Raw genomic sequence first — 15,070 nt, 5'->3', positions numbered from 1 at the left:
CGTGAGAAAAATAAATTTACGCATGGCTAATATTAAATCTATTGCATCGACGATTACAAACTTAAGTCAAAAGAGTAACAGAATCTATTCAGAGTTTCATTTATTTCTTTGTATTAATTTAGGCTCTGGGAATCGATAGCGAAAATGATATTCGAAAACTAGCTGATTTTTTCATACTCGAATCTGGAGATCAGCTGACAACTGAAAACGTAAATCGAGAAAGTCCCGATGAGGAATCAGAACCGCGTGATCAGGAAAATGAAACAGCGCAATCAGATGTAAGACTAATGTACAAATCATAAACCAATGAATTCTTTCCTTATAAAGCAGAATAAAATTTTTAAAGGAATTGATATTTACCAGATTTATGACAATAAAACCTTATCCTTTAGCTAGCGGACAGCATAATGAACGTTCTGTTTTTACCAAAGCCGCATCTTTATTTTAATCATTTATCAATTCCTATTTTCGCATCAGTTATCTTATTAGCCTATAATCCAATTAGGATTATCTTCTCATAAATTCTATTAAGTAGATAATTAGGCGGTAATATCTATCATTAGTAACATGAAATCTCCACTTCCTACGTTAATTTAACGTACTGTATGCTGCTATTTAATATCCAATTTCTAACTATATCTCGGCTTATTTTAATTTTTTATAGACTAATGAAGATCACAGCGGAGAACTTGATAAACGAAAGCAATCTGAAATTAAATTAATCCATCCAAACGAAGTCATCAAAATATTACGCACATTCATGGAGGAAAGGCGTAAACCCATGAAGTAAGAGTTCTAGTAACTGATTAAAAGAATATCGATATTGAATATCTAACTATGCAGTACTGTAGTATATTTACAAATATTGAAAGAGTTGTCGCTATTAATGCTATCTTTCGTTTAGGGATCAATTAAAAAGACATTTATTCAAGCTCGGCACAATGCCTGTTCGAGATGCTAGGTAAATTAGATAATCATTGCATTCATGAAAATACTTCTCAGAGATATATGTTGCATTATGTACAATATTATTACTTTTTATAGCAAAGATGAGGAATTTTGGAATTATTTAGCCCGTATTATACCTCGCGAAAGAGAATTGCAGTGGAATGCATTACAATCTGGCTTAGAAAAATACTGGTAAATGCAGTAATTATACTGTTATATCGAAAGCTTATGCCTGCTTTATGTTTGGTTAATTGCGATAGCACGCTTATTATAATAATTAGCAATGAGGCTTCTAAATAATAGTAAAAATCTCATTTTTTGATATTTTACAGCGAAGTACTAAAGTCTCGTGAAACATTATTAAATGATGTTGATTCACTTCAAGTCCAGGTTAGTATCAGGATTAATTAGAATTGATTATAATTCGTTTTTTAATTATTAATTAATTGATATTTCCACAATGGCTCATTAGAACGGTGAATTAAAAGGACTATTGCAGCAATACATGTCATCTAAGGTACAAAGTGCTTTATTCGATGATAATCTGAAGAAAATTAAACTTGTGCTACCGTTTTCATTGATATAGTAGGATATAAATTACCTACTAATTAGTTATCAATTCATCTTCCATATAGGTTAATCAAGAACTAGAGATTCCTCCAACCAGAGTAATGCAAATTGATATGGCGGGAGAGTTAGCTTCTTAAAATATTACGCAATGAAAAATGAAAATATTTTTATTAACTTTTAATTTATGCTTCGATAGTTGTTTTCAGTCGATTTCAGTCTGTATATAATTGCTATGATGCACCTTCATCACTTAGAAGCAATGTTTCTGTTTCATATACATGTATATGCGCACATAGAATGTCTTATAACAATCATTCAAACATAGCCATTGAAACTACAGCTTTGGGGAAATAGCAGTCATGATCAGAATTGCCATTCAGTAATATCGCCATTACTGATAGATATATTAAACAAGTAGACTATTACCTTTATGATAATATCTAGATTGAAGTAAAGAAAAGTTTATTAATTAATTCTCAAGTGGTAAGCAACTGTAATTACTCTCTGTAAAAATTTGAAAAAAACCTCGACTATTACTATTTAATTATAAACAATCGTAATAAAGATAGGAGATCTTACCCCTAGTTAGCAAATTGAAATAATAGAAGAATAAGTTATATATTACAGCAACATATTCACATAATATATCTATTATAAGGCGCTATTGTTGCAACCCCTGGTGGAATTTAACTTGCTTAAATAAATAATATTCTAATGCAATGACATGATCAAAGCTACGTGTAACTAAATTATTGCCATATCGCAGACAGGTGCTACCAATTGAAGACCAACCCAAGTAGTAATACCTTACTCTTTATACTGTATGGCCGTACTATTCTCAATTATGATCATTACACAAGCTATTATAACAACTATTAAACTCTTTTAATTAGTAAATTATAATTGAATATAGACAATATCTAGATTAAATTGGCAGAATTATTGGTGATTCTATGATTGTGTTCCTTAGATAATTAATCCTAAGAGGCTTAATTTTCGCCTTCGTGTCGTCATTGCTACAGGCGTGCGAATATCACTAGTTGTATGGCAACCTAATATGTAGTAAGTATTATAACTACAGAAATAGATCAGATATCATAGTGAAATATGGATAGTAGACGTTAAACCACTAGATAATTTACATACATGCACAAACATCCTGAAAAATATCAGGAAATATAATCATTTTCTTAAAGTTCATTTCTGATAGGATGCTCAAAATACGTTAGCTATCGTAAAATTGAAGTATTAAACACATTAAAAATTGTGTTAAAGCTTGTATATAGTCAACAAACTAAGTTGGATGAATACCCTTATGAGGATTATGATACTGCTAATCAATCGTATACTGTATACTATCCCTCATGTAGACAGTATATTATACATAATTAATTTAACGAGCTAGTAAAGATCCTTCAACTTAAAGGGTCTTGCATGCCATGTTCCATATTTCAGTTTCAGTACTAAAGTATTCTACTGTACAGTAAATTATACGAGTCGATCTAACATTTAAGCTTCGTTTGCTTTATCACTAATAGAAGCCTGACGTAATTGCAATAATGTAAGCTCTAACGTCCTGCCAAATTTATTTGTAAATACTCAGTACACCTTGATAGTATTATTCATATGAAATACATTGTATATATTGAGGCTAAATACTCATTCATATAGCTGACAATTGTCATCTCTATTTTTCGATAAAATCTGTAGAAGTTATAAACAATTAAACAGGTTAACGTACAGAAACCTTTAATTGACATTTATTTCTTCAGTAATTAAGCTTATTTAGTCTTGACTGTATAGTTGATGAATTAGTCGAGTAAATTTCACTGCATAGAAACAATAATAGAGTTGACTTTATATACTTTATGCAACAAACTATTAGATGAGCACAAATGTTACAGTTTTACAAATCAGTATGTAAAATATCCCGTAAGCTACTGCAATAACTACACAAAATACATATATATATATGTAAGCTTATTTAATGCTTAGATTCGTGAATCGGAAACATTTAAAGCCAAGAAAATTTTCAGTTAGATTATACAAGTACGTATTCATTATCCGATTAAAAATGATGTATGGTTTATAATTATATTAGTACAATGACGCAGTAAAATAAGCTGTTAGAAAATATTGATTCATGAGTTAAGTTGCAAAAAGCAATTTGTTGTCTGGACCTCTATTTTATAGCGTATTTATTGTTAAATGGAGAAGAGATACTGGATATTTCATATCTGTATATACTAAGTATTGAAAAATGTATAAAGGAACCGCGAAAAATGAGTCCTTAAATTATGGTTGATGTACACACGTGTTTTTAACGCACAAAAATATTATTCATGCTGCGGTATAGTGCTTCGAATATAGTGTATCTATACTGCCGTACTATTAGTTGTTCCTGCTGAGGATGGTGGCCCAAAATAAGAAACAACAGCAGATCTCAACTGCATTTGCGATGTTGCAGATATTCTTGTTTTTAATTCGTTTAATTTCGATCTTTCAAAATCGTCGATGACTTTCTGGCCTTCAATCTGTTGGCGCTTAGCTCGACGAAGGTTGTATTCTCGTCTCATTTCATCCCTGGGTAATAGTATCAAATTGTAAAATAGAATGCTCCTTTATGATACTGACTATTATGATGGGATTCTATTAGCTTTGAAGCGACTACGCTATTGCTTTTTTAGTAAGTAAACAACAATTTGCCTGTTAACCTTTAATGATAATGTCGATAGAAATGGTTTTAATTGAATATTAACAATCCAAGATGAGACCGTTATACCCCATAAGTTATCATTACCGAATAGCTACGCTAGCCCATTCACAAAGCCATTTTGGATACTATTCTATCTTATTTTAGTAAGTACCGTAATAAACTAGCAGTAATATTTTGAACAGCTCAGCAGTAATAAAAAAATCAGGTTGCGATTTATTAGTTGACTGTAGAAAATAGACAACATGATACCAAAGTAAATTAAGATGTTGCTAAACTAGCACTAATATTTAACTATTCATCAAAACTTAGAGATTGTATTAATTTTCTTTAAATTATTATACGCGAATTAATACAAATTTAGATATAATTATTATCTATTCACATTTAAATTTATGAACCAATGATCATCATTAAATAATATCGAAAAATTCTCTTTAATGTTTATACGCTCTAACAATCATCAAATAACAAAAACCAGGCGGCAGACGCCCACAAGACCATGCATCTGTAAGCTGTCCTATATCAGCTTATCTTAGTGTAGGTACCTAATGGTACTTTCGAATGAATTATCTATTACGGTACCTTATCTTCGGTAGATCCTTATAATCGACATATTGTCCGCGACCACGAACACTGATTGTCGCTGGCTGTATTTTAGGAAACTGAATAATATTACTACCGCCATTAGACCTCGATTCTTTATCATCAACTAGATTAACTCTGTCGGCTTTCTTACGCCTAACAATATCAATTAATAGATAACTTATTGCGTCAAAATACTAATCTTAGCCAAGTAAACTAAGATAGCTTATCTATAAGATTATTAATTATTGTCTTACGGTGATTTGCGGCGTTTATATTGTGGATGAACGGTGCGAACAACAGATTCAAATTTCCTGAGTATTATTTTTTATGATTAGTCAACATTGTCAATGACTTAAATAGCGATTCTTAAAGTTATATTAAGATTTTCAAATTTCATAACACTTTTTGAGGCAGCATATAATCTAATCGTTTAAGCCTTGTTTGATACTATGATTTAAATAACTTACATATCCATATTCAATGATATTCTTGGTTCTGTGGAATATGGGATAAAATATCAGTCAATTAGGAAATAAGTTTTTAATGAAATTAAATCTATTTTTAATCAGCTTAGTCATAAAATTGAAATCTTTGCAAAAGAATGAATCAAGTTTAAGGAATTAATCAAATAGCGAAATTTATTTGATAATAAGTCTATCTTCTCTTTAAACTTACCAACTAAGCCAACCGCTGTGGGACGTTGACCATGACCAGCTAACTCGAATGGTTCAGGCTAGATCAAAACGTTAGCGTACAGTAAGCACTTAATTTATTCACCGTTTTTCAAATAATTAATTTATAAACTATTTTTTGACAATTTCATTATATGAATTAATTTGTGATCTAATTCAAATTCTGCAGTAGCAAGCAATAACATCTATGAATATTCTCTATTTTAAAATTAATTTTAATTGTGCTCTAAAAAATACAACTTACATGTTTAAACAGAAACCATGTTGTATCAGTACTATAGTAAGGTTTCAAATTGTTATAAATATTGGGTGTAAAAGGTTTCCTATTTTTCGGTGTAAAGAAGTCATTGGAGTTTGATTATGTTAGTGAGGAACCAATCAAACAGTGACTTTATCCTACTCTTCTTATAGACGACTTACGAATCGGTCTTGGGTCTTTCTTTAGCCATTTTTTTCAACGATTTGGTTAGGCTGATTAATTCTTTAGTCATAGCTCGTGTACTTCGAGAATGATAATCATCCCTAGAGATAATTTGCTGTTTAAGTGGTTTACTTTCTTTTTTACCTGAAATTAGATTAAGAGAAAGAAATTACTTGCGATATTAAAATAAATGATTATTATAATATGTTATATTGTCCTGCTTTCCTTTCTATAAATCTTAATTAACGTCATCATTTCATTTTTTACTTAAGTTTTATCTTAAAATAGATGTTACATATTTTCATCATCATTCTTCTATCATGAGTTAATCAGATAAAGGTAATTATGATTTATTTGAATTAATTATTATAGTAGGCAGTAGTTTGGTAGATGTATGATGATTAAATCGCTTATTTACGATCAATTTCATAAGTCAAAAATTTATTATTTCTAACGACAGTCCATGAATTAATACTTTGTGAAAAACATCAAGTTGGGATACTGAATTTAGTAACTTAGGACGTCTGGCAATACTAGCAATTTAGAATGACAGCTTACATAAATTATCAATTATATTATTTATGATGGCGGTATTATTTATCGTTATTTATGAATAATCACTTTTTATCAAAGTTTTTACCAGATTTTTTATTCTGTGGCTTTGCTTGTTTTTCTTGATTATCATCACCATCAACATTTGTTACAGGCACTTCTTCGTCATTGCTGGTGCTTTCCACAACACTATTAGCCTATAATAAGTTCACAGTGTCTTAGTAACATTATCATATTGCTCAGAGGGTTATATTATACTTATGTCTTGCTTAAATTGCTCTCATCTTGAACAGGCTCATAACATTGACTCTTTCTAATGATAATACTTTAGCTTTCAAAGAACGATCCTATTTGCACAGTTTGATGGAAGACTATCTGAATTGAAATGTCAATACTACCTATACTGCACGTATTGTACAATATTTTATAGTATGCAACGGAATGATATGCAGATATATGTTAATGGCAATGAAATTTTTACTTGTTAACAGTTAAGTGGCTTATTAATATTAAGAGATACTATAGATGCCATCATATACGTTACGGGGTACGATATATCTCTTTTGGAAAGCTGTCATATTTTAATAGCATTATACACATTCTATCAATATAACTGTCAACAAGGTATTGCTTCTACATAATTTTGGAGAAGGATCGGGTATTATTAATCATAAGTTAACGCCTAAAAATCTGCTAATAAATAATACTAATAACTAAAAATACAAGTAATTTGCTAAAAACCCCATTTTCGAGTTGAATAGATGTTACTTATTCATCTAATGTCGTTGCTGAACCAAATTGGTTAGCTATTGCAAAGGTGAAGTGGCAATTATCTCTTGGAGTTAAAATAATGGCTTATACTCTGGGCAAACAATGTTCAAATCATTAATCATTAATGCTAGATGATCCATAGTATGTTTAATATCTAATGACTTTATAAATTTCGACTATATTCAGGAAACTAATCGACAAGTTTTAAAATATTGTAGAGGTAGAGCTTCAATGATTTAACCTTATGAAATAGCGTTACTTAGTATGGCCATAAAACATGCTAATGGTAAGGAATATTGGTTAGTAACGATTTAACAACTTTACCAAGAAGACAGTAATGTTATCAGTATCACTAATTAGTAATCATTTGATTTTAATTACGGAATTTCATTTTTAGTGTATAAAGATTGTGACTAGCGAGACATAATTCGATCATTACTCAAATATTAAATAAAAATTAGCGAATGCTATTTCACCCTTTCATGTTTTTCACTTCGTGAGTAACATAAGAAAGACATAGTGATAACTTATATCAAACACTTTTAATTTAGATATTAATTTTGATTTGATTTTAGGTATATATTTACTATGCTATGTTATAAGTAACAATTAACGAACCTCTTCTTCTTCGCTTGACATGATTGCTTTACAGATCTTCTTTTAATAGAAACTTAACTATGTTAATTGGAATGAAGGTATCGAATACTAACAAGAAGAGAGACTCGATGAAACAAATAATTATGGAGTAAAACCGGCCACTGGTCGAGATTGACTCCAATAGTACGAAAGTATCAATCTTCTGCCAATAAAATACAACAATATCCAGGCGATTTTTCAATAAATATGGTGTACCATACACTCCAATATATAGAGAGAGAGGAGTATTATGCCCACTATGCGATGCAGAAATCGATTAGTACGGCAAAGATTGGTAACTTCTGGTAGATATGGGTTGAATCATTTGTATGCTAATGGACACAAAATGATAGCGTTGATGGTTTCCGCTTAGCTACAGGTTGTTTCTTATCCTGTATGTATTAGTCAGCACTCGTGTTTTAAGCTCTGATTAACTACAGTAGTATCCTATTCTTGCTAATATAATAGCTGATATCATGCTACGCAACTCTGTATGATGTACTAAGCACAACGATTATCTTAGTCATTTTTCGTTCTCAATTGCTATATACTTTTGACAACCACTAATTTGCAGGAGGCTCTACCAAATAGATGTAAACGCTGTTGTCAAGCTAATCCTTAGCAACAACTTAATTAATATTCAAGGAGGTATGAATACATCAATAGGCTTTAAATTGTATTAACACTCGCCGCATAATGATGTCATAAATGCCATTGAAGAAGCAAATAAACATCTTAAAACAATAGCTTTAGTCTATAAACTTTGGGATTCTTATTGATGCTATTATAAAGTATATACGCTTATAGTATCTACTGTATAGTAGGAATTGACTATAGATAGGATAAAAGAATTGGAATTAGCTTTTAAGGCGGCGAAAATGGTCATAGAAAAACAAAATTGGAACTATTCGTTATTAATTATTCGCTAAAAGTTAAAATTCAATTTATCTCATGACCGGTAGTATGGGAATCAATATTAATATAACTAGAGGATTGATTTAATTCATGGGTAGCTGACGAAATTTAATGTGATTGTCAGTCGTAAAACTATACAGGATGATCCTATTTCGAATCTGCTTCAATTTATGGATCATAGAACAACAACTATTATAAATTGCTGGCGATGATTAGCCTTGGACTGGCTATAAATAAGAACAATCTTAATTTGATAGTCTTACAGTAATGCAGCAATAATAACGTCAGTACAATCGCAGGATAGACTCAGCTCACGAGTCCATTATGAAATTTAAATCATCATAAATATTATGTCCAATCTTGCTATGTATATATCAATCACAACTGCATAATAAAATAAAAATTAACCAAGACAAGGGTGGTAATTGGTTTTAAATTTTATACTACATTAAAATTTTTATCATAATCTATCCAAATTAGATAATATCCGTAATAAAGTAACATAAATCGATTGTCTATCTAGTTCGTCTAAATCAATGATATCGTTTAATTTGGGATTATATACGAATAAAACCGTTTAAATATATTACAATTCACTTAGGCTGTCGTGTCGTCAAATCTACGAGTATTACGATCTAAATTATTTTTATCCTTTACTTGATTAGCGGATAAATGTAGCGGTAAAGCAGTAGTAAATTAAGAAATGTATTTTTGTAGTGAATTGCATTTGCATATATGTGCATATATAGTGAATTGTGTTATTGAATTTAATTCATTTGTAATTAATAATTACATAGATGTGAAATGCATGTATTGCAAGAATGATGATAGCGCTATTTCGTAAAATCTCTAAACTGTTCTGTATGAGAATCATACGAGACTAGAATCGCCAAAACCTTTCCTGTATTGTATGTTACATCAAAATATGTATATAGATCTAGAAAAGTTTTATGTCCATGTGTGTGTGTGTGCGCAAGGATTATACTCTATCTCCTCAAGCTTTCCGAGTTCCTATACCTGTGAGTACGCGCATAGGAATAGGCTATAGCGCGATTCAGTAGTGAACCACCAGAAGAAGATTTTCTTCTAGTAGTCCATACGCTTACAGTTCGAAACGGCTGCTACTTTCCTATATACGAGTATTGATATATGACTAGAGAATTTCTAAACTGTTCTATGTGAGTTTTAAGCTATTTCACAGAACCGTACGAGACTAAAGTCATACGGTATGCAATTATAATAATATTATTCTAGGTTTGAAACTGTAGGGTTTTTCTAGAAAAAGAAGCTTGATTGCGCTGAGTAAATCAGGCGCAGGCAACAAATGAGCCGCTGGGTTGGTTTTGTCACAGACTGCCGGAAGTCCGTAGTTTTTGACAGTAGAGTACAGTACAGTATGGTGAAATGTACTGTACACTGTACAGTAAAGTAAAAAAGTACTGTGCGGTCGTCCGGTCGCGCATGCGCTATAGTATTCTTACTGTACTGTACACTGTACAGTGTACAGTACTGTGATTTTCGATGACTGTGGCGGACAGTACACTGTACTGTACAGTACTGTAGTTTGTTGGACTGACTACTGTACTGTACACTGTACAGTACATCGAACCGCTATGCAACACTTACAGTACTGTACAGTACAGTACAGTACAGTAAAGTAAAAAAGTACTGTGCGGTCGTCCAGTAACGCGTGCGCTGTAGCATTCTTACTGTACAGTACTTTGATTTTCGATGACTGTGGCGGACAGTATTGTAGTTTGTTGGACTGACTACAGCACTGTACAGTACAGTACATCGAACCGCTATCCAACACTTACTGTAGTGCAGTATGTACTGTACTATGCTTTAACCCAGAAAGGATTTCCCTGAACTTTGAGCCGGTGAGGTCTGGATGAGTTTTGTTTCGATTTTGTGGGCTAAAAGTGACTTATGTCTACTTTTAATTGACTGTCCCTGCCTCTATTGCTATAATTAATTGGACTTGGGCCGCTGCAAGTTCATTGGATAACACATAAAGTAGTAGACTGGCCTACTATCCACTTGTATTTACAAATTGATTTAGGCAAATTCCTATTTTTAACTCTCCTACGTGTAATATTCGATCATGACCGTATGTAAGTATTACATGCGAGGCTTTTGCCGCTTTGGTAATAATTGCAAATTCGAGCATCCAGGTGGGTAGGAATAGCCAAAAGATGTAGGACTATGAAGAATAAGTTAGGATAGGATTTAGATTTAATAAAAGAATACAAATCGTTTTCATCATAAGATTTCGTTGGGTTTATTCATCATTAATCGTTAAAATTGGCTAACTTTGCTGCAAGGGTTAGATATAGCTAATCAATATCGACGTACTCTACTTTTCATCACTAGGTATGCAGTACATCACTACTTAAAAGACTGATGGTAGAATAGTGCAAAGATAAATAATTAATTGATAGCATCAGATAGCTACTAGTTGGCGTGGTATAGAAGGTGCTATACGATGCCTTTTCTGGCTGTACATCGATTGGTACTGCTTGAATGTGGCAGTCTATGCTAGTAGATGATATACTCGCACTGTAGTAATAAATCCAAGCATTTACTTTAAAATGAAAACTAGTTTTATTCATTATGAATAGCTAGTCATTTAAAAATATTCAGTTAGTATTACAGGCAGCAGTAATCGCCCCGTAAACTGCTAGAAATACTTCCCATATTAGTATTTCTAGCTGGCATGACTATATTATGCATTGGCTATTGATGTAATTGCAATTTGAAATTCTTATACTACGACCCTTACATTTACTGAATGAATCAGAGTTAAACCCTATTAACGTTGGTATTTTGATGATTTCTAGAACTGTATAAATTGTTACTTTGGATGATAGTAAAAAAGTGCTATTTTCACGACATGTAATATCTTCCGCTGCATGCGTAATGAAATAATTTAGCAACAGTGAAAATGTTACTATGGTGCATAACTTGCAAGTTTTCCGATTTGATTAGAAATTGAGAGATGTACGCGTACACTAAAAACCTCAGAGGAACGATTAAAATACTATCGTTATTATCAAACATCTTGATAGTAGTGATGGCCGTCTCTAATCAGATGTTACTAAAGCATTTGTAGTATAAGCCTAAATAAATTAAACTATCAATGCTTCGAAAAATGCTGCTAAAGTATTGATGGATTTAACTACTGTAATGTAATGAAGATACGATATACAGTAGTATATGACGACATAAGAATTTCGTTTTACGATCGCCATATATTACTGTTCGACAGTTCGTCTAACCTTAGAAATTCTATAATTGTATCGTTATCATGTCTAGGCGGATATAGCAAAGGCACGCAACAGAAACCTAACGAGAACTATACATATAATAGAGTAAGCATAAAGAGCTGTAGCGTATGCGGATTAATTATGACTTAGTGTCTAATAGAAGGATATTGATATACAGTTATAAAAGTAATTTGTTTTTCTTCTTATTTTCTAGAATTATGACCATAGTAGAGACAATCAAAGGAACGATGCTGCGGGCAACTCACTTTTCACTAGGCAAAATGTATTGTAAGTGAAGATGTTAATGTACTTATTATTATGTATTATAACTAACAGTTTTGATATAGATGTGTTTTCATGGCATAGTTACTACAGCAAGTAGGATTATATCAGTTTTACTATTAGTCTACAACGTAAAAACTAAGTCAAATAGGAAACAGATTTACTTTCTGCTTCCATTATATCTAAATCCTTCAAAAGTAAGCGTTTATAAGAAATTATATTGTCGTGGCTATTGATTAATAGGCAAACAATCAGGAAAGATATAGACGAACAAAATCAATCTCTCGTCTGGCCTTTAAGTTGCTATGCATTTGTAGGAACTAAAGCCTGTTTAGCGGGTAATTTTTTACGTGTATATTAATTATTGAAACAAAAACACTCCTTTAAATGCACACTGATAAGTCTGATATTAGTGCCAAGTAGATGTTTCCTGGACGTGCTATTCTCAACTGGTACTAACAATTCTGATTGATTGAATAATTAATCTACTAGAATTCCCAGAATATTCAATGGAAGAGATACGATGGGAGGCTTATGTAGCCAATGCCAGTAACAACTTTGGCCAATATGTAAGATGTAGATAAAGGCGATATCATGCAAATAATAAACTTAGCGCTAGAACTCTTTTGATGGAAAGATAAACTCTCCTAGCAGTTGCTTAGAGATTCTAATAGTAAAATTGTTTGTGTATCCGCAGCAAACTGTACTAATGCATTTAATGAATCAAGTAAAAGAGAAGAGACAATATTTGCATAATATTCCCAAAAATGACCAAGACGGAGTTGTAAGATTATCTGCAATACCTTTAAAATTATTTGTGTTCATCTAATATCTCGTATGAAGGGATATCAGATTTATTTTAGTGAATTACGTTTCAGGTTAAGCTGGCTGGATCTAGTAAATTTAACGAAAGCGATAGTAACTCTAGATTTGATAATAATAACCAACGCAGTTTGGGGGGATTCCCTACTACAGGTGAATTACTTCATTTTTATTGATCTTACAATATTATACCTTAGTAGCCAGTTTTGACGAAGTAGTTATATCGGTTCCCTAATTAATTTAGGTGTTAAAAATTTACTTCAGAATCCCTTTGAAAAGAAATCAGAAAATCCATTTAATCAGGTCATACGTCATACTGATATTAAAATAGTCAAGTTTTTATGGATACTTCATTTGTTTACTACTATGCTTTTAAAATCTTAAAATTTGAAATTATTGTACAATCGTAATAGACGACGCCAAATTTAGGTGGGTTTGGTCAACAGCAGCAACAGTCCATGTTTTCTTCAAATATTTCACAGAACAATCCTTTCAATCCTGTTAATACTTTGCAACAAACGCCAGTCAATAATATACAACCTTCCATGTCAAGTAATAACACGCAACAAGGCATGGGATCCTTTCTTCAACAAGATCGCTCATTTTTTAATCAAAAACCAGAATCGACGATGAGCCCAACACAACAACCATCAAATTTTACCCATTCACCACAATCACTCCAGCCTACAGTTGGTAATAACCAAACGAGTATACAATCAAGTTTTGAGCTCACTGAAGAAGATACTAAACAATACTTAGCTAATAGCTTTACACTGTATTCCGTGCCAGAGGTCCCGCCGCTACCAAAGTACTGTTAAGAAGTTTTTTATTATCAGTATTGTAAGATACACATGTATACGTTCTAGCAATTAGAAACATTTAAAATATGCTACTGTGTTACTGAGAATCAAACTAAGATTGATGTTATTTTAATGTTTATATAGATTATTTTCTTTCATCAAATAATATATATGGTTTTTAGGAACAGATAAAAAAATTCATGCTGAAACGGCTATCGTTCCGCTACTGATATTAATCATATATCCGTTTCGATCTAAAGTTAGGTATCTTTAGTTATTGTGATAATACTAATACATCACAGTTAAAGTTAATATACATACACTATTACATAAAAAAGAGGTATTAGTTACAGAATCAATCGCCTAATTTATTGACAGAAAATATTGCAAGTAATAGCAGCTCAACTATTTGATGTACGCGCAAAATATGAGACGATTTCGGAGCTACATAACTATATTGTGCTCTTGCGTCAAAACTGTAGTTTTTGCTATTTCTACTAGTTGAATTTCAATCTTTAATGCTGTATCGACATTATTACTGTACTCGATTTTATATCAGGAGATTTTTGTCTGTTGATTTCATTATATTGATGTAAAGGAAAACTTTTATTCACTATTAAACCGAGAAAGCAATTGATTTAGAAATATCTTATAATAAAGTATGCAATTATACCGTTTAGAAAGCTGTAAAATGTCCGTCATATAACTATAGATCCCATGGATGAATTCTAACTTCTAGTTTAAAGCAAATCTAGAAAATTTATCGCCAGAATTAATTATACCGTATATTGGAGAATTTCTGAGCTGTGAACAGTTCTAGCACTTGAAAATCGTGCTGAACGAATACCCTTCATTATTATTATGGTAGTATACAGTACAGTACATCGGTCTCTATATATAAGTCTAAGATTATTTTGCTCAGGAAACGAGATTTTGATGAAAGATATAGTATAATGCAAAATATTTATACTCGCAAGTTCAATTTGCAATACTAGGTGTAAATTGTATTTCCTAATTGAGCGACGTTAGACACAATGTCATATAGATACAGCTAATACAGGGACACGTATGTTACTTACACCTACTGATGCACT

At 31.7% G+C, this 15,070-nt stretch overlaps 2 protein-coding genes across 2 annotated transcripts; one reads left to right on the top strand and one right to left on the bottom strand.

Moving 5' to 3' along the window:
• Positions 1–3,893: 3,893 nt before the first annotated feature.
• Positions 3,894–7,894, bottom strand: TRIADDRAFT_58302 (uncharacterized protein; the record flags this gene model as incomplete). The annotated part of the gene is made up of 9 exons (XM_002114105.1): positions 3,894–4,101; positions 4,817–4,972; positions 5,074–5,130; positions 5,287–5,314; positions 5,495–5,552; positions 5,756–5,834; positions 5,932–6,076; positions 6,573–6,681; positions 7,874–7,894. 9 exons carry the CDS (start codon positions 7,892–7,894, stop codon positions 3,894–3,896), a joined length of 861 nt encoding a protein of 286 aa, XP_002114141.1.
• Positions 7,895–10,910: 3,016 nt separating this feature from the next.
• Positions 10,911–13,994, top strand: TRIADDRAFT_58301 (uncharacterized protein; the record flags this gene model as incomplete). The annotated part of the gene is made up of 7 exons (XM_002114423.1): positions 10,911–10,980; positions 12,122–12,177; positions 12,287–12,360; positions 12,598–12,692; positions 12,847–12,923; positions 13,441–13,479; positions 13,590–13,994. The coding sequence occupies 7 exons, from the start codon at positions 10,911–10,913 to the stop codon at positions 13,992–13,994; spliced, it is 816 nt and encodes a 271-aa protein (XP_002114459.1).
• Positions 13,995–15,070: the final 1,076 nt, after the last annotated feature.

The sequence above is a fragment of the Trichoplax adhaerens genome, genomic scaffold (genome assembly GCF_000150275.1).
Source record: "Trichoplax adhaerens TRIADscaffold_7 genomic scaffold, whole genome shotgun sequence".
Taxonomy (NCBI): Eukaryota; Metazoa; Placozoa; class Uniplacotomia; order Trichoplacea; family Trichoplacidae; genus Trichoplax; species Trichoplax adhaerens.
The sequence above is the reverse complement of the archived record's forward strand: the minus strand, read 5'-3'. Positions and strand labels throughout refer to the sequence as shown.